General features: G+C 38.9%; 1 protein-coding gene across 2 annotated transcripts; it reads left to right on the top strand.

The window, feature by feature from the left end:
* The first annotated feature begins 290 nt into the window (after positions 1 to 290).
* Positions 291 to 17,661, top strand: UBE2D1 (ubiquitin conjugating enzyme E2 D1). Of its 2 annotated transcripts, none has more exons than XM_062001630.1 (7): positions 291 to 458; positions 9,033 to 9,096; positions 9,198 to 9,229; positions 11,935 to 12,012; positions 12,269 to 12,374; positions 14,806 to 14,899; positions 16,190 to 17,661. In XM_062001630.1, the coding sequence occupies exons 1-7, from the start codon at positions 435 to 437 to the stop codon at positions 16,233 to 16,235; spliced, it is 444 nt and encodes a 147-aa protein (XP_061857614.1). In that variant the 5' UTR covers positions 291 to 434; the 3' UTR covers positions 16,236 to 17,661. The 2 variants fall into 2 exon arrangements, with proteins under 2 accessions (XP_061857614.1, XP_061857615.1); XM_062001631.1 differs by lacking the exon at positions 291 to 458 and adding an exon at positions 879 to 920.
* The last annotated feature ends 615 nt before the right edge of the window (positions 17,662 to 18,276 follow it).

Below are 18,276 nucleotides of genomic sequence, written 5' to 3'. Positions count from 1 at the left end.
CTCTATGTCTTTGAATGCACCACTGCAACACCTTTCGTTCTTTAAATACAAACGGGTTAATAGTACTTTACTTTCTTGGGAACTTATAACGTTCCCCAGGGGAAATGACCAGAACAAAGCCCCGCCGGCACACAGAACGCGATAAATTGAGATGCAGACGGCACACGCTGAAGTGTCACAGACGTGCCCGCCCCGCGGCGGGGGACGCACCGCCGGCCGCCAGGGGGCAGCAGCGCGGCCGCTCTGCTCACGGACTGCGCTTCCCGGCGCGCCCCGCGAACGGCGCAGGGCTGCGCCGGCGCACGCGGACACAAAGGGCCCGGTGAGCGCGCGCCCCCTGCCCCTCCGCCCCCCCAGGCGCGCGCGGATGCCGTTACGCGCCCGCTGCGCTTCCCTGGTCGCGCTCCACGCCACCGCCGCCGCCCCGCTCTCCCATGGCGCTGAAGCGGATACAGAAAGTGAGTGTGGCCGTGCCGCGGGAGGGGAGCGGGAAAGGCCGCCTGCCGCTGCCCCGGGAGAGCCGTCTGTCGCCGCCCCACTGCCGCCCGTGGGTGGTGGCGGGCTGGGCCGCGGCTCAGCTGGGCGGGAGGTGCCGCAGGAGACGTTGCCCCCCGCGTTGTCTGTCTCCGCCTGTGGCCCGTCCTTCCAACCTTCCGTCGCCCAGGTCGTGTCCCCGCTGCCCTCCCGCGGCAACCGGAGTCGGTGCTGCGGGGTCCAAGGAGGGGGCGAGTCCAGTGCGGGGCGCGGCTGTGTCGGAACGGGCGTGAGGTGGAGAAAGGGAGGCTGGAAAGTGTTCCCTCAGGGTTCTTCGCCTTCTTGAAGGCCTCTCACCCCGAGTCAGTGTTGTAACTGTCTTTAATAAAGCACCTGAAGCGGTTCCCGAGGGTCGGGCCGTGGGGCTGTACAATAGTGGGTAAAAGGTGGCGTTATGCTAACGGGTTATCTCTTGTAGGGGTGTAAGTAAAACGTCTATGTTACTAAAACATTGCCCTGCTCTTGTGCACTGCTTGGTTAGTTCTGTGCCTTTTTTCCACATTAGGAAGCACCCAATACTTGACATGACCTTTGAGTGTATCCCAGTTGTAGAGGGGTTTGGGGTTATATTTGTGAATGGCAAGGTTTTAATTGTGGAGTAAACTTGTAGATTCCTTTGTTGGGTAAGACTTCAGTGGTCATTGTATAGTACAAACAAGAAAAAAAAGCCTTGGGGGTGGTAAACATAGAAGTTGAGTTATTATTAGAGCACTGGCCATGTCACAGAATATGTGGTGTTTTGTTGCTGTTGACATGCCATATTTAGTCGACATTTGTGCTATCTTAGTTCTGTGACCACGGCAGTTTCTTGTTCTGGATTCCCTTTTGCTGTTGGAAAACATTGGTATTACAGAAATAGAATGCTATAATGACTGGTTAATCCTGCAGTGAGTGGATTTGGTAAATGTTGCAATAGATATTAAGTTATTTGAATGGATTTCTATCAGAAATTGTTAGTTAAATATTATTATGTCTTTGCAGGTAGTGCAGTTAAGGGAGATTGCTGTGATTTCATACTAGATATTTGTTGTGTATGTTGCATTTGAACATTACACCAAATATTACTAGACAAATCAGTGATTTTTCTCTGGTAATAACCCCATCGTGCCTTTACATATTGTGGGAATACTTTGCCTTTTGTTGCCTTTTTAAATTTCCCACTTCTTCTCAAACATCTTATTTTTGTGTTAATAAGAAAAGAATTGTTCCAAATACCTTATCTGTCCTCTTGTTTAGTTTCATTTGACAGTAAACAAAGAAAAAGTGGAGAGGCTAGTAATCTTCTGCTGTTTTTTAGATGGGAGTGGTAGTCTGTGTCCTTCCAAATGAGGTCCTGCCAGCACAGGATTGTTTGACATATTTTTCTCTTACCACATTCCCTGTGTAACTTTTCTGCTTTAGACAATTCTATATATATTGGAAACCCACAATTTTCTTTAGTGTCACTGATTCGGTGATAGTGTGGCATTTTAAAACTTTGTGTTCAACAGATGTGAAATTATGGGTACACTACATGTGAAAGAGGCTCTCTCATCCTGTTAGCTTTACTAGATTCTTGTTTTACTCTTTGGAAATGAAATGATAACCAGGATGATGACTTCAAAGTAGTTCAAGTTTACTGATTATGCAATGAATTATGTCCAAAAACTTAAAGAGATACCGGGGAAGGACCTACCAGACAAGTTTACTAGATTCAGAACTAGTTACTTCTTGCTTCCAGATTGCTGAAAAAATTACTTTTGCTGGTTTTCTTCTTTTGTTATTTTTTTGGTTCATTAATTACCCTTATGACTATCTGCTGCCTTTACAGGGTGAGAAAAAATTACTGCTAGAGGCTAGCAGCCTGCCTCCAAAGCAGTAAAAGAGGAAAGTGGCAAGGAAATAGAATTATTTCAAATGGGAAACTTAAAAGGGAGAAAGTCAAAAAGACAAACTATCTTGATGTCACACACCTGCAGAGCTTCCTTGAAAATTATAAAACTGGAATATAAATACATTAAATGTATTTATATGACTGTGTTTATCCCATCAAACCTTCCCAGGTTGGCAGCTATGTTGTGTCTCAAGGGCAGAAAGGGAAAAGGTCTTGAGTAGAGGAAATACTGTAAGGACTTCATAGTTTCACAAAGTGCTAAGAGGAACTCTTTGGAGAACAAAGTGCTGTCAGAAAGCAATGGTATTACTTGGGAGCTTGTCAGTCTAGATGTACTGTCTGAAGTTAAGCTTAGGTAAGTTTAGGGTGTTTCAGAAGAGATTTTGGTGGCAAGATTGACTGCTTGTTCACAGTAATTTTGTTAATTTGTGCATTCAGGATGACAGCACCTAGAGAGGAAGCAAAGCTGTAATATGTAGAAATCTGAGTAAGCATATTCTGTTTTAAACCAATTGGGACTCCAATTTCTAAATAGTATTGTCTCTGTGACCTGCATTGTTGCATCCCAAGTTTTGCTGATGAGCCTTGAGTCACTTCTCAAAGGAGGACAGTGTGCAGACAGTACACTAGTAATAGAAAGATGTCTCGTGCTTGGGAGCTTTCTCAAAAAAGCAACTGAAAAAGGAATGAAGAAGCCGATCCCTGCACATGAAGGTATGTTCAGCTTAGTGCTGCCAGCTGGAAGAGCAGTGAGGACAGAAAGCCCTGCTGTGCAAGCACTGCCTCAGTGCTGCCTCTGTGACAAATTGATCTCGGAGTTCCTCAGCAAACCTCTGAAGGACAGGGCCTGTGTTAGTTTACCTTGTCAGTGCTTTGCTTTGCCATTGCATGAAAGAGAGGCATTGTATAGCTACACTGTCAAAAACTTCAGGCAGCTCTCTGTTTGTGATGTAGAATAGATGTTCCTTGGGGCTGAAGTTGTTTCTCTCTAGTCAGCAATGTACCAGTGAAAGAATGATGGATGTTTTTGTGGGCATTGTAAATTCCAGATGTTGCAAATTATGAAAACAAAACAAATAGTGTAGGTTTTAATTGGGAAGGGATCTTGTACAAAGAAACTGATATTATCACTGCCTCTGAAAACTGAGACAGCACGGCTTTTGTGCAAGGTAGAAAATAATTCAATCTTCGGGTTATGCAAGTTGGTGCTTAGATCAGTTCTGTCCATCTCTCCTATGCAGCACCATTTTTCTGAGATGGCTGTTTTGAATTCTTTGGTTACATATCTAATTGTGAGCTTGCTGTCCTGTCAGTTCAGTGTTAGGAGATTATTTTGATCGTAAATCCTGTACTTCTGGGTGTCTCTCTAGTGTTAATGGTTGGGTTGATGTGCTTTTCAGTGGCCGAAGTTGTTCTGAAATATGTACAAAATCAGTGCTCTCTTATAGGCATAACAGGCACTAAAAAAAATGGACTTGGAAGAAGAGATTTTGCAACCAGTTAGAAAAGATATATATTTTAAAAGATTTATATTTTAAATAATGTGGAACACAGCTCTGGTTGTGGCTTTGTGTTGCTTAAAGACTTAAAATAGCTTTTAGTGATGCTACCTGCTGTTTATTTTAGTCTTCTGATTGCTGTCTTTTTTTTTTTAATTGAAAAAAGTGACATTTTTAAGGCTTTTGATTTTTTTGTTTTGGGTTTTTTTTTGTTACTAATGCTCACAGCCATTCAGTGTCCATGAGTACTATGCTGAGAATATTTATCTTCTTGTTATCAAAGCATCCTTTAGGATCTTGTTTCAGTAGAGAATCAGGTCTGTCCTGATCAGGAGAGAAGCCTGATGAAGAATATAAGTGTTAAACTGGCTTCCCAGGTTTCACTGGCTTGATACCTTTATGAAATACATCCTATATTGTACTTTAACAATGAGTACTAGTCTCTGTATTCAGAAATATTTCCAGCATTTCTAGTTTACCACAGCGTGTTTTACATCTGTTAAACTAATTTTTAAAATTTCTGCACCATGCTGCTCAGTTACCCTACAGTGTGTGTGGTGCAGTGAAAGGTGATAATTTAAAAGCTTTGTGGTGTCCATATCCAGTAATTGTCATTTAGCATTTGTAGTGTTACCCTAATACTCCTTCATTAGCAGGATTGTGACCACAGGTGTAGCTTACTTTTGTGTTCAGCTACTGTCCCATACTTAAAAATGGGAGAAGCAGTTCGCCATAGCAGTGTCATTTGTTGCAACCAGTTAGAGGTATAGAATTAACAGTATTGTATTCTACTCTAATATTTTCTGTGTTTGAGCAGATTGGAAGATTTATTCCTACCACTGTCCTGAACTTTGCTGTTTTCTCTGTTTATCCTGGCTATGCTAGGATAGCATGGTATGTGTTGGAGCTCTTGGTAGCTGTTTTTATGCTGTGACATTAACCAGTGTTGTAAATAACTGATGCTTCTGTTTGTGTCTCTTGCAGACAAACTTATGATTTTGTGTATTTTCATAAAAGATATTGTGCCTTTGTACGCTGTGATTAGTGGTTTTTACTTTCTCTTTTGAAACTGAATCTGTGCTGCTTTGAGTTACAGATCCTGTTTGTTACCTTATATACATCAAAGTCTTGCACCAGCATTTTGTGTACCAGTAACTAAAAATACTGATATAGATAAGTCTTCACAGTAACCAGACTTGCATCATGCAATTGGATGATGATAATCCATAAAACATGGACAAAGCTGCTGGGACCAATTGACTTAAAATTGATTCTATGATTCTAAAATTATTGGGAAATGGTTAGTGTTGACTGTGTAATGTCTTACAGGCAGTTCTCTTGCACTTCTTCATGAGGCTTCAGCACGTGATGCTTTGTAACTCTTCAGCTTTGTCTCTTGAACAGCAAGGTTGGGGGCTTCTGGTGAAGAGCATCTTTGCTGCTTTGTATAGAGAATTCTTGTGTTCACTTATTCACAAAAGAATGAGAAATCATGAAGCAATTTTTCTATATATAGAATCATAGAATGGCAGGGGTTGGAAGGGACCATCTAGTCCAACCGCCCTGCAGAAGCAGGGTCACCTAGATCAGGTCACATAGGAACATGTCCAGGTGGGTCTTGAAGACCTCCAAAGAAGGAGACTCCACAACCACTCTGGGCAGCCTCACCCTCACAGTGAAATAGTTTTTTCTTATGTTTAAATGGAACTTTTTGTGTTCCAGCTTCATCCCATTACCCCTTGTCCTGTTACTATCTACCATAGAAAAAAGGGATGTTCCAACCTCCTGACACTCATCCTTTAGATATTTATAAATGTTAATAAGATCACCTCTCAATCTCCTCTTCTCCAGACTAAACAGCCCCAGTTCCTGCAGCCTTTCCTCGTATGAAAGATGTTCCAGTCCCCTGATCATCTTGGGTGGCCCTGTGCTGGACTCTTTCCAGCACTTCCCTGTCCCTCTTGAGCTGAGGAGCCCAGAACTGGACACAGGACTCCAGATGAGGCCTCACCAGGGCAGAGTAGAGAGGGAGCAGAACCTCCCTCGACCTGCTGGCCACACTCTTCTTGATGCATCCCAGGATGCCGTTGGCCTTCTTGGCCATGAGGGCACATTGCTGGCTCATATTTAGTTTATTATCAATCAGGACTCCCAGATCTCTCTTTTCAGAGCTGCTCTTCAGCAGTTTGACCCCCAGCCTGTACTGGTGCATGGGGTTGTTCCTTCCCAGATGCAGGATTCTGCACTTGTCCTTGTTGAACCTCATGAGGTTCCTCTCTGCCCAACTCTCAAGCCGGTCGAGATCCCACTGAATGGCAGCACAGCCTCTGGGGAATCAGCCAGTCTTCCCAGTTTGGTGTCATCAGCCAACTTGCTGAGGGTACACTCTGTCCCCTCATCCAGGTTGTTGATAAAGATGTTGAACAAGACTGGCCCCAGAATCGATCCCTGTGGAACTCCACTGGCCACAGGCCTCCAACTCGACTCTGTGCCATTGCTCAACACCCTCTGGGCTCTCAGCTCTGGACACTGACAAGTCAGTCTGACATTGGCACATTCTGACCATCTCTCTTTGCACCATTTCAGAAGATGTAGGAAAACTTCAAGCCTAAATCTCACAGCTCTCTAGATAATTCTTTGATTGTGACACTTAAACGGCATAATTAACAGTATAAAGCTGAATAGCTCTTTGTCAGAGCTTGATCCGAGCTTTTGTATGTAAAGGCTAAAACAGTTAACACTGTCAAATTCCATTTTCAATGTTTCATCACGTTACCATGTGTAATTTTAAACCCCATTATCTTCAGTACATTATTTCTAATGATTGGAAGATACAGTTTTAATTCACTCTATCAGATTTTTGATCTGGCTTTGTTTCCTAGCTGCAGAAGCTCTTGGGATATATCTGTGGACATTGCTCTCACTTAGAGAACTTGATTGAAGAGAGTCTTTTCATTATTATTAGGGAAATATTAACAGGAATTAATAGTTCTGGCTCTCATCAAGGTATGTTAAAAAAATGGTGATTTTTTTTTTTTTTATCATGGACAAGTTTTAGTGCCTTTAGCCTGAACAAACTGAAAGTGTACATCAAAGCAACCTGCCCAACTTCCTGCCAATTCTGAAGTACAGGTGTACAAATAAAGAAAACAGATTTGTGTGGTTTGGGGTTATGTAGCGATTTTGAGAGGGGCATCAATGAAATGAGTGTTGCTAGAGATTTTAAACTCAAAAATTAAGTGTTTGCCTAGCAATTTGCATGTGCATAAGGGAATGTTTATATATATATTAGAAACTTCTTGAAGTATTTGAGCTATGTATTTGTCCCATCATTGTCTTTAATTTAGTACTCAGCAATGACTACTATAAAATGTGTGAGTTTTTTACTTTTTAGGCTGTGAATTCTTTTTGTTGACTAACAGTCTGATTTAGCTGGCTTTTCTTTTTTTTAGTGTGTGTGTGTAGGACTTAATCTTGTCTTGCTGGGTTAGATCTTGAGTTGTAAATTAGAGCAGACAGGCAGCGGCTGTAAGAACTCCACTGCTGGTAATGCTTGTTACAACTCCCATGACTCCTGGAAACTTGAGACTTGTTGACTCTCTTCGTGTGCTGGCAATGACTTTGCTATGCATGGATTACTGGTTCTCTGTATCATTCCCTTAGTGAAATCTGAATCCCTTGATTAAAAAGGAAACTGCACTTTTAGTGGGTTTTGTAATTGCCTTTAGTCAAAAGTCTAGCCTGGAGTGTTGTTTCTGGGACAGCATCCCATTTCACGAGCAGAATAATGGTAAGGGCAGATAAGTAGCACTAGTTGCAACCTAGACTATTTCAGTATGTTAAAGAACTGTCTGTCTTGTTTTAAATCACAAGGATTGTGAGGAGTGACTTTAGAGCAAGTTGTAACATTACAACTCTACCTGGGTGAAGATACGTTGCAGTGCATGTCTTTGAATTCAGGGCCAAGAGTGCAGCTGTAATAAATGCATCTGAATTTAGGTGCCAGGTCCATGGTGAACTGGGCCTTTCAAAGAGAGGAGTATGTGACTTGAAATGTTTACTGGATGTCATAAATGGACAAATACATCACAGCAATTGAAGTTTGGAGTTTTAACCTTTCAAATTGAATATAAGGTCAGATCACACTACATACACAAATTCTACTCTTGAGTTAAACTTAGTTCCAATGTAAACCTTCTTTTTTGGAAATAGTTGTCTTTAAATTCTTTAGTAGAAATATTTCCACTTTCCAATTAAGGAATATTAATATTATGCTTAAAATCATTCCTTAAGCTAAACTGCAGGGGTTATTTTCAGACCTGCTTATGTCTATTGTTGACTTAAGTAATTACTCAAATAATAAACATTTGAGTGACTTACTAATGATGCACCCATCTTTTAGTGCCTTTCACTGGAAGTATTTAAATATAACAGCACAGTTCCTATCAGCTTAGAATCAGAAAAAGTTGTTTATTATTAATATAGTAACATTTCAGACATCAATTAGTATATTGAATTAAACAAGGAAAGGAAACAAACAGTAATGCCTGGCCTGTTTTGCATTTGATAGATGATAAATCAGATTAAAAGCTGAGATGGTTTTGTGTGATTAAATAATAATTTAAAATTATTTGAGACTGTGTGGGCTTCTGTAAGAAATCAAGCAGTCAACCTGCCAAAGTTTCTCCGAAAGCCTCTGAAATTCAAGCTTTCTTGGGAGTTTTTTAACTAATTTAAGTCAGCTAGTGTACATTGACTAGGCCAATACAAGAAGTTTACGTGAAATCAAAAGCTAAAAGAGTGGTTTAGCACATAAGTTTCTAAACTAAGCTGCAAATGTACAGACAAATAAGCCTTTTTCTGTGTCTACTTTGGTATATACAGCCTATAAACTTGACTGTAACTCTTAAATACTTTAAAATATTGTCTTTATACAGTGTTGTCTTTAGCTGTAGACCTATCTTGCAAATAAACTTTTTAATGGGCATTTTAAGTGTTGATTTCCTCAAAAATACAACAGGTCTATTTAATAAAAACTGTTTTGTGTTCTCACTTTTGAAGGGATTCTGTTGAGTGGTATGTATTTTCATGTAGACGGCTTTGAGATAGTTGTGTGTTTCTTACAGGAACTAAGTGATCTGCAGCGAGACCCACCGGCTCACTGTTCTGCGGGACCTGTTGGAGATGACTGTAAGCTCTTCCTAAGTAAATTGTCACAGCTGACCTTTTTTATTATTATTAAGAAAAATCTTATAAACAAACTCTAATTGTTGTATCTTTTTTACTTCCAGTGTTTCATTGGCAAGCGACAATTATGGGACCTGTAAGTATACAATTCATGCCCCTTAGTAGTCCATGTTTCCTTTTTCGTTATGAAAGTGTTCCATTCGGTTTCTGTAAACATGGCAGGCAGATTCATCTGTGCTGTGTACAGATTAAATATTTATAGTGATATTCGTGTTTTTACTCATCTTTTTTTTTTTTTGTAACTGTTCAAAAAACTGACGTCTTCATTAAGAAGTCAGGGATCCTTAATCAGTGCACTGCAATGCCTCAATTGGTTATGTGGGCTGCAAAGTTTAAAAGCTCGCTTTTCAAATATGATCATTTCAAATCCATCAGATACGTCCATCTGAAAAGAGGAAGAATGGGTATAAGCCAGTATAAAAGTTAGTAACTGTAAACAAGAGTAGAGTTGCACAGGGTGATTTGGGGGCTTTTAGATAGAGGTTGTTTGATGGCTATGATGCAGCTCTGACAGAAACAGATTGCTTTTGCAAACTGTAGATACTTTTGTATCAAAAGTTTGATACAAAACTAGAGGTGCTTCTGGTTTCTGTGTGACAAAAGCCAGATTTCTTGGTCTTGAGGGAGATCTCTGAATACCCCATTTACAACTCTTGTCAAGGAAATGACATAAGAAAGAACAAAGCTCAACAGAAAGTTTCAAAGCAAAACTGAAAAAAGTTTTAGGAAAATGAATAAAAAAACAAAATGACCTGAGGGAAGGGGTGTTTATACTAAGGAGTTTGCATCCTAATGTCTTCCTTTTGGAAAGAAGTCTCTGGCTAAGATGATGACGTGAATCACTCTGTGAGTTGAAATTTCAAGACAATACTTAATCCATTAAGATGCAGTATCACATGATGGAGAGAAGTGGAATTGTGTTTGCTTTGAGACCTGTTTCTGCATTTTCAGCGCAGCTGCTCTGAAGCCGTGGAACATCAGTTACTAATTTGCTGGGGGTATGCTGGAGTCTGTTGTCCGACTTGTCAATGGCTGAGCAGCAACTGAAGTGATTGTGTCAAGTTGTTCTGTAGGATACTAATGCTTTTGCCATTTTTCTGTAACAACTATGTTCTTTCACATTCAAAGTCATTCTGATCCTTGTCCTTCCACACTCCTTAATGGCAAAACAGCAGAGTTAAGAGTTAACAAAAGCTTATGTGCTGATTGCCACCAATAGCGTCTCTGTCCTGAATGACTCTTGCCCTGAGTAAAGGAAATACTAGCACATACTTGCCAACTTAATTTTTTTTTTCCAGCTTGCAATTCTTCTTTCTTATTCTGTAGTGGAAAATATGCTTCTCTTTCCTTCGAGTTTCTCAGATTTCTCTAGTCAAGGATAAGAAAGAGCATCTCTTGCCAACTTTTCTCAGCCATGTCTTCTGAGATACAAGAACCGAACATGTCAGGTTATTTCTCTTTTATCTTGATAACATAAGGAAACAGGGATACACGCCCTCTACATTTCCTGATAGCCTGAGGACTAAAGCTTACCTTCAGAATGTGTTGGAAGTAGGATAACCTCTTCTGTCTATGGGCATCGTCAATTTGTTTTATCTATTTTACTCATAGAACATAGTGTGACTTCAGTTTGCCTGCTCTGACACTGAATTGCCTCATCTTCAGCTTATTTTGATTTTGACACATCCTTTTAGTATGCATGCAAGCAGTCCTTTTAAATGTAATTGGAAGCATAGAGACAACCTCTGATGTTACACAGCGCTGACTCTGTAACAATACTATATATAACCTTCCTTAAATTGCAGCACTGTCTGCATTTTGAGTGTGTAAGACCTCTTACTGGACCATTTGTGACTTGACTTCTTACATAGTAATCTCTAAAACTGCTCATTTCCGAGGTAAACATTTACTTCAAACGAGAGTCTGTCTTTGGTTACATAAGACAACCTCAAAGCTTTTTATCTTCTGCAGCCTTGCTGAGATGGATTTTCTATGTCGCTGTTTTAAACCTCTCAAGTAATGAGAGGGGTTTTTTTTGTCCTTCCCTTAATCAGAAGTGGCTACACTGCTTTCTATCGTGTATCAAGACTTCTCACTCTTCAGTTAATAAAAATGAAATATTTCCTCGACAGATGACTGCAACAAAGTTATTTGTATTTATTAACTGTGCAACCTGGACGTAAACCTGTGCACATGTTCTCTAACAAAATGCATGTTCACAGATTTGTACAGGTCACAAAGATGTTGTGTGTTTTAAAACTCCCTGATGTCATCATGATCAACTGAATTATATTGGAAAATCCTACTCTTTGCATCTGCAAAGAGAAACCACTTCCTAAGGTAAGTATATTTGTAGCTTAAAGATGGAGGAGGATCGGAGCAGCTGTGGTGTTGTACAGAGCCAGGATTTGGAAGACCTGCTCTGACTTTTCTGTTCCCCTTAGTGTGGTGCATCTGATGGATTAGCAGTTTTGTGGCTCCACCAGTCAAACACTGCTTTTACCCTTTCTCTCCCCAAGAGCAGCAGCATTTGGTAGCCCTGTCGTGCTACTTCAGCAGCAGCCACGGTTGGCTCTACTGTAGCTCTGCACACCACTGGAAAGCTTTAATTCCTTCTGTGCTTTCCCAGTACACAGGCCATAGTGGGCTGTGTACTGAGGAAAAAATGGATTTGTCTAAGATACAGCTTTGGGAGGTTATCTGCTTTTGGAAAGAAAGCTTTAAGATAACTGAAATACATTAATGTGGTTTATTTGTTTTGTTGTGTTTTTTTTCCTCCAGCCTGATAGTGCATATCAAGGGGGAGTATTTTTTCTCACAGTACACTTTCCAACAGACTATCCTTTCAAACCACCAAAGGTAAGTCCTTTCTCTTGAAACATGCAATTTTTTTGGTCAAAGCTTTGTTTCTGTGTTGTATTTCTTTATGGCTTCTTTTTGGATGTTAAAACCATAAAGGCCAGCAACAGGATACAACTTCATAGTGGATTAACAGATAAGACAGAACAATAAGTTGTGTTGGCAGATCTAATAGGTCTGGAATTGAAGGTAAAATCTTAAGGATTCAAAGTATAATAAATGTGATTTCATGTTACTACTTTTTTTTTCATTCTAGATTGCTTTTACAACAAAAATATATCACCCAAACATAAACAGTAATGGGAGTATTTGTCTTGATATCTTGAGATCGCAATGGTCACCAGCTCTGACTGTATCTAAAGGTAAACTCACAGATTTGCTAATGTATCTATGAAATGGCCATAGTGCTTTTTTGTATATTACTGCATTGTCTAAGAGTTGCAGTAGGAACTCATCCTGCATGTTACCTAAGTGGCAAATTCCATTGAATTATTGTTATGATCTCAGATCTTGCACAGAGTGTCACATTACATAAAATATGTGCATGGCAAATGTTCCAAAACAAGTTGGGTAAGATGGTGAATGCCTAACTAGCCTGAAATGCAACTTCTGTATAACAGCTGACTGGATATGCAGAACTGAGGAGAAACTGGTGAGCAAAGCTTCTAAATCAAAAGAATTTGGATGTAAATGGAAAAGCTTGATACTGACGTGTGGGGTTATCTGATTGCTTATTGACGGCTCTTGGGGTTGCCCGAGCATCCTTGTGTGGACTAAGCTCTTAATTACACTTTATTTTAAAAAGAGAAAAATTGTTCTGGTTGGCGTTTTTCTGTAAGATGAATATTTTAAAATGTAGCTGCTTTCCAAGTCATCAGATATCTTAAAATATTCTAGTCCTACTGTTAAACTCTCTCAAACACTGTAGATTTTCAGAACAATGAGATTATAGTTAAGCAGTTCATAGAATCATAGAATGGTAGGGGTTGGAAGAGACCTTTAGAGATCATCTAGTCCAACCTCCCCGCAGAAGCAGGGTCACCTAGATCAGGTCGCATAGGAACATGTCCAGACGAGTCTTGAAGACCTCCAAGGGAGGAGACTCCACAACTCCTCTGGGCAGCCTGTGCAACTGCTCCGGCACCCTCACAGTAAAATAGTTTCTTATATTTAAATGGAACTTTTTGTGTTCCAGCTTCATCCAGTGTTCTGTTGTAGGCATTTTGTGTCACTTCAAAAACTGCTTAAAATGTGAGTGCTATTGTATTTTTTTCTCACCCATCTTCAAAATGCTTAGGCACACTCTTAGTCATGTTACAGAAGGTTCTCCGGTGACTCAAAAGGTTAAACAGTATCACATCTTGTTTATGTACTTGAGAGCTCTCTAAACCACGTGTCTTTTTTTAGAACAATGTCTTTGCATTCAGTGTACAAGGAAGGAAAAAACTGTTAGTCTTTATCCAATGGAAACTGCTCTGTGCCAAGTGCAGTAACTTCTGCTCATGCACAGCCTATGCAATAATCTCATAAGCTAAATAAAATCTACGTTTAATACAGCTTCCAGAAGGAGGTGCTGAAGAGATTAATTACTCTTGTGTGTAGTTGGTATCAACTTTGTACAGAAATTGGTTTTGTTTTCTCGCTGAGGAAAAAAATGTCTTCTAGTTATTTGGAAGATATTTAGCACTTAAAACTGAAAACTCTGAAGTTTTTAGATCTTCAGCACTTCTGTGCATTATTTGTCAAGCATTCCTTCAGCAGGCTGCTCAACTTTATAACTGGTCTTAAATGCTCTGATTTGATGTGCCTTTAATGTCCTTGCAAATTATATATATCCTAAAGTGGAAATTAGCTCAGTGGCTAATTTTGGTTTCTCCTTTATCGTTCTTGGTTTACTGAATCAAAGGATTACAACATACCAGTAGCACCTCTGAGTAGTATAACCAAGTAATCTAACTCATTTTTCTTATATTACTTGTGTATTTTGCACTTCATGTGAACTGTGTCAGTATGAAGCAGTTCAATGTTCTATAGCTGAAAACAGGTTTTAATCTGGGCTTTTTGGTAACAACACAAAGCAAGCTAAACCCCAGTCCTGTTCTACAGCAGACTCTTAGGGTAGCATCAAATTTCCTTTCACAGCATGCTTATAATTGTTTAACTGTGTACTCTTGTGTTCATACTGAGTATAAAAATAGAGATTCCCTGAAAAGTATGAACTGAAAATGCGAGAAAAATCAAACATCCTTGGTTCTGTACAGGAAATTAATATGAAAATCTAAGTGAATACCTGTATATAATGCTGATTAAGTATTTTCCCAGAAAGGAGGTCACACTTCTACCAAACTAAGTGAAATGTTGATATGAAGGAGAGAATAACTGTCAGCACAGGAGCACAAATAGAGTACTGTATGGCAGTGTAATATTAACAATATTAATTACTGTAAATCATTCTAGATGTAAAGACTTAGTTACTTAGAAATATTTGCTCAAACAATGTAGTCTGTAGTTTGTTAAACATTCATAGGTTAAAACAAGGGGGAGAGATGTTTCCAAAAGGTACAGGTCCATGGACTGCAAGTTCTCTAGGCTAGTGTGGGGTAGTGTTTACTTAGGAGCTAGAGAAATGATGCTGTATAAAGAGTTCTGAGCAGAACTGCTTTGTGAAAGCTTAATGCTAGTATGCATTCTCTTTACAATCTCCCTTCTACCACCCTCCTTTAGTGTGCTGGCATACATTAAAGGATTGTAGAAATAAAGCAAACTAACTTGTTTAATGTCTCTTTTATTTAGTTTTATTGTCCATATGCTCCTTACTATGTGATCCTAACCCAGATGATCCTTTAGTACCGGATATTGCACAGATCTACAAGTCAGACAAGGAAAAGTGAGTATAACATGCATAATTGTGTGGGTGGTACTTGTAGATGATTATCTGCTATGCAACACCTATCTTAACATTTCAAGATACTCTTCTCAGTTTCTGCAGGATTAGATTTTTAAATCTTCAAAGTATCAATCAGTGATGGGCAAGCAGAAAACTGTAGGCATATGCAACTGTTGGGTACTTAGTAATATTTTCTACTTACTTGCATAAAAACTTCACACTTTTGTGTCTTTTTTTTCATGCAGTGAACATAAGTTATTTGTTGCTACTCTGATCCTCTGGTTGTACAACCTGTGCTTTTAGCAAGGTGTTAGGTATGAACAACAAAAAATAAGTTACTGACATTTTATAAATATAGGGTAGACTAATATTTATCACTTTTAAGGGTGAAGAGCCTTTGTCAAATTAGATTTCACAGCATCTCAGAGAGAAAAATAACCTTTTTTACTTTCTGGAACAGCTGTAGAACTTCCAGGAAGTTTATGATCTTGGGAAGGTAACGCAGACAGCACATAACTGAAGTATTGCATGCTTCTGGACCAAACCTGATTTTTATTTGAGAAGTTTTAACTCCAGGAGTACTATACTGTCTGAAGCATCTAGTCTGGGGTTTTGTACTTAGTGTGGAACCACTTGGATTTCCCGAAGTTCAGTTTTAAGCCTTGCTAATTTATCATACATCACCCCTAAGCAGAGTTTTGAAGAGTTGTGTTCAAAGTACACACAGGGCTGAACTCTCACAATATCACATAACAGGATTTAGAGGTTACCCAGTGCAAACCCAGTGCTTTTGCATTTCAGAAAATTTTTCTTTTTGAGTTCTGAAGTGAGATGGCAGTGCAGAAGGGAGAGTTTAAAAAAAAAATTGAAAAATCACTGTGCCTTCTATCCCCACCCTTTCCAAATCCCGTTAATTATACTGAATTTATGCAACTAAAATGCATGACTTCAGACTATTAATAGCATACACATTTAGGAATAATTGACAACACCACTGTTTAGGTACAAATAACAGAACCAGTTGTCAAATGCAAGCTAAATCTGCACAATGATTTGTGTTTTTATACAAACCTGTGAGATTGGTTTTGAGTTGGAGTCTAAATAACTTTGATAGGTAACTTTAGAAATGGAACACACAACGGGTGAATATTTTTTGGCTTTTAGAGTATTTTAAAGTTGTTTGAATCAATGCTAAGAGGTGAAAAGCTCAAAAACAACTGTATTAAGTAAAAAGGTGACCATTATCAATGTACAGCTCCTTACTGTGATGTCCTTTTTCTGCACATACAGATACAACAGACATGCAAGAGAATGGACTCAGAAATATGCAATGTAAACTTGTGGAGACTTTTTCATATGCCACAGAGTACTGTAAATTCTAGTTTTTTTCAAAATTAGAAGGAAATGGAGCACAGTTTACCGTTTCAATGTGTCATGATGCCCTTCAATTTTTTTTCACCGGTCTAAGTGTGTTTCTGGAGCAAGGGAGAACAAACTTCCAAAAATAACCTTATGACTGTGATAAAAATATTTATCCTCTTTGTGTGCTTTGCAGAAGACATTTATTATGGTTTTTAAGAGTTCAACATCTGCATCTTCAGACCGAGATCCATAATACAGTTGTAAAGCAACCAAAATATTTTTGCTGGAAAAAGTAGCTCTTTTTTTGTGATGAATACTGTATGTGTGTCCTTCAAGTATGTTTCATACGTGTGATCAAATTTCATTTTGTTAGATTACTTACGTAATTTGTTTTTTTGGTTTTTTTTACTGTATAGACTAAGTATTTTATTTACCATGTAAGTCATTTAATTTTAGACTTGCTTGTGCGCAGTATTGATGAGATACAACTGCTGGTAATGAAAATAATGGGAGTACCCCACCTATTAGGAAATTCTCAAGACTGACTGCAGATTTCTTAAAACCTGAAAACTTCCTTGCACTGTAATTCTTTGTACGCTGATTATAGGGAAACACTTGGGTTTGATTCTGTTGCATACTTGACTTTATTTTATTGCAATGTGAACTAATTGCACTGCTGTGTAGAAAGATATGTAACCGTTTTGTTGCTATTCACAACTGATTTTTGACGTGTGGGCAACATAACACTATCACAGACCTTTTACAAATCTAAATGTAGCCTTTTCCATATAAATAAAATGCATTTTCTACTACTTGTCTTGGCTACTTTTTAAAAAATATGCATACCCTTAAAGTGCTTGCCTCTAACATTAGAGAATCCAAATATTAAGCATGCGTCTTGTAGGCAAAAGGGAAAATGAAACCATGCATCACTACTTGGAGCTGTGTTGCAATTAATTTTAATGCTAGCATTAGCCTAATTTATTTAGCATGTGATGCCTGTGTGTTCTATATGATTTCAACTATTTGTATGACCTACTTCATCTATATTCCTTTATGGAGGAATTACCACAGGACTTTGAACACCAGATACCTCAGCTGAGGTGGTGCATTTGCAATATCAGAATGCTGCAGTAAACTTCTTACGTGCAAGCTAACTTTTCCATTAACTGGCACTTCAGTTACTTAACACTATGCATGTAGTGCTCGAGTGGCCGTCTTTCCTTAGGAAATCAATTAAAAGCAGAAAATCTTTTATTTCCTACAGTGTATTCTTTGTGGGTATCTGGAAATAAAAATGTATGACTAATCTTTTTCTCTCTACCTTGAACATGAAAGAAAAGTGACTTGTAGTTATGAAGTTTGTCTCCTCATAAAATACACTTTTAAGATCACAAAAATACTTGTTTTTTTACTGTAATAAATGACAAAACGGAATTTGGGAAGTAGGTGAAAAGGATGCACAGTAGGAGCTTTTACTCCTACCAATGGAATATTGTTATCTTCACACCTGCTGACTTACTGACCCACATGGCTTAAGTTGATCATGTAGAGCAAAATGTCACTCCAATGCTGTAGTTTTATCTATGATGTAATGATTTCTGAAACAAAAGCTTGATGGAGAGGGGCTCTCTTAATCTTAAAATATCCTTGTTCACTTTAGATGGTAAGCGGAATAAATGTGTGTTGTTATTTTTTAATTATACTTGAACTAGGCCAATGGAGCTAGGAAGGCAAAGCCATTGTTATTGTTAAAATGGTGGTAGAAAACTTTGACTATCAGAATGTGGTCAGAATTTCTAGATTAGTAGTAATACGTTTGTACTAGAACTTATTAAAATGTTTGCAAATGTCTGTATTGAACTGTGAAACTGGAAGTCTGAGTTACATCTTGGAATACTTGCATTGTTTTGGTTTACTGATTTCTATTATGGACGGTTTGAAAACATTTGTATGTCCAAGGGTAGTTTTTATGCCGTGTGCCATACATTAAATACCGACTTTCCATCACAGTG

The sequence above is a fragment of the Colius striatus genome, chromosome 8, assembly GCF_028858725.1.
Source record: "Colius striatus isolate bColStr4 chromosome 8, bColStr4.1.hap1, whole genome shotgun sequence".
In the NCBI taxonomy this organism is placed as follows: domain Eukaryota; kingdom Metazoa; phylum Chordata; class Aves; order Coliiformes; family Coliidae; genus Colius; species Colius striatus.
Note: the sequence above shows the minus strand (reverse complement) of the source record. Positions and strands in the feature narration are given on the sequence as shown.

Coding starts and splice junctions, on each gene's coding strand:
- UBE2D1 (XM_062001630.1), top strand. CDS start 435: ATGGCGCTGAAGCGGATACAGAAA. Junction 459..9,032: donor CGCTGAAGCGGATACAGAAA/GTGAGTGTGGCC, acceptor TGTTTCTTACAG/GAACTAAGTGATCTGCAGCG. Junction 12,375..14,805: donor AGCTCTGACTGTATCTAAAG/GTAAACTCACAG, acceptor TCTTTTATTTAG/TTTTATTGTCCATATGCTCC.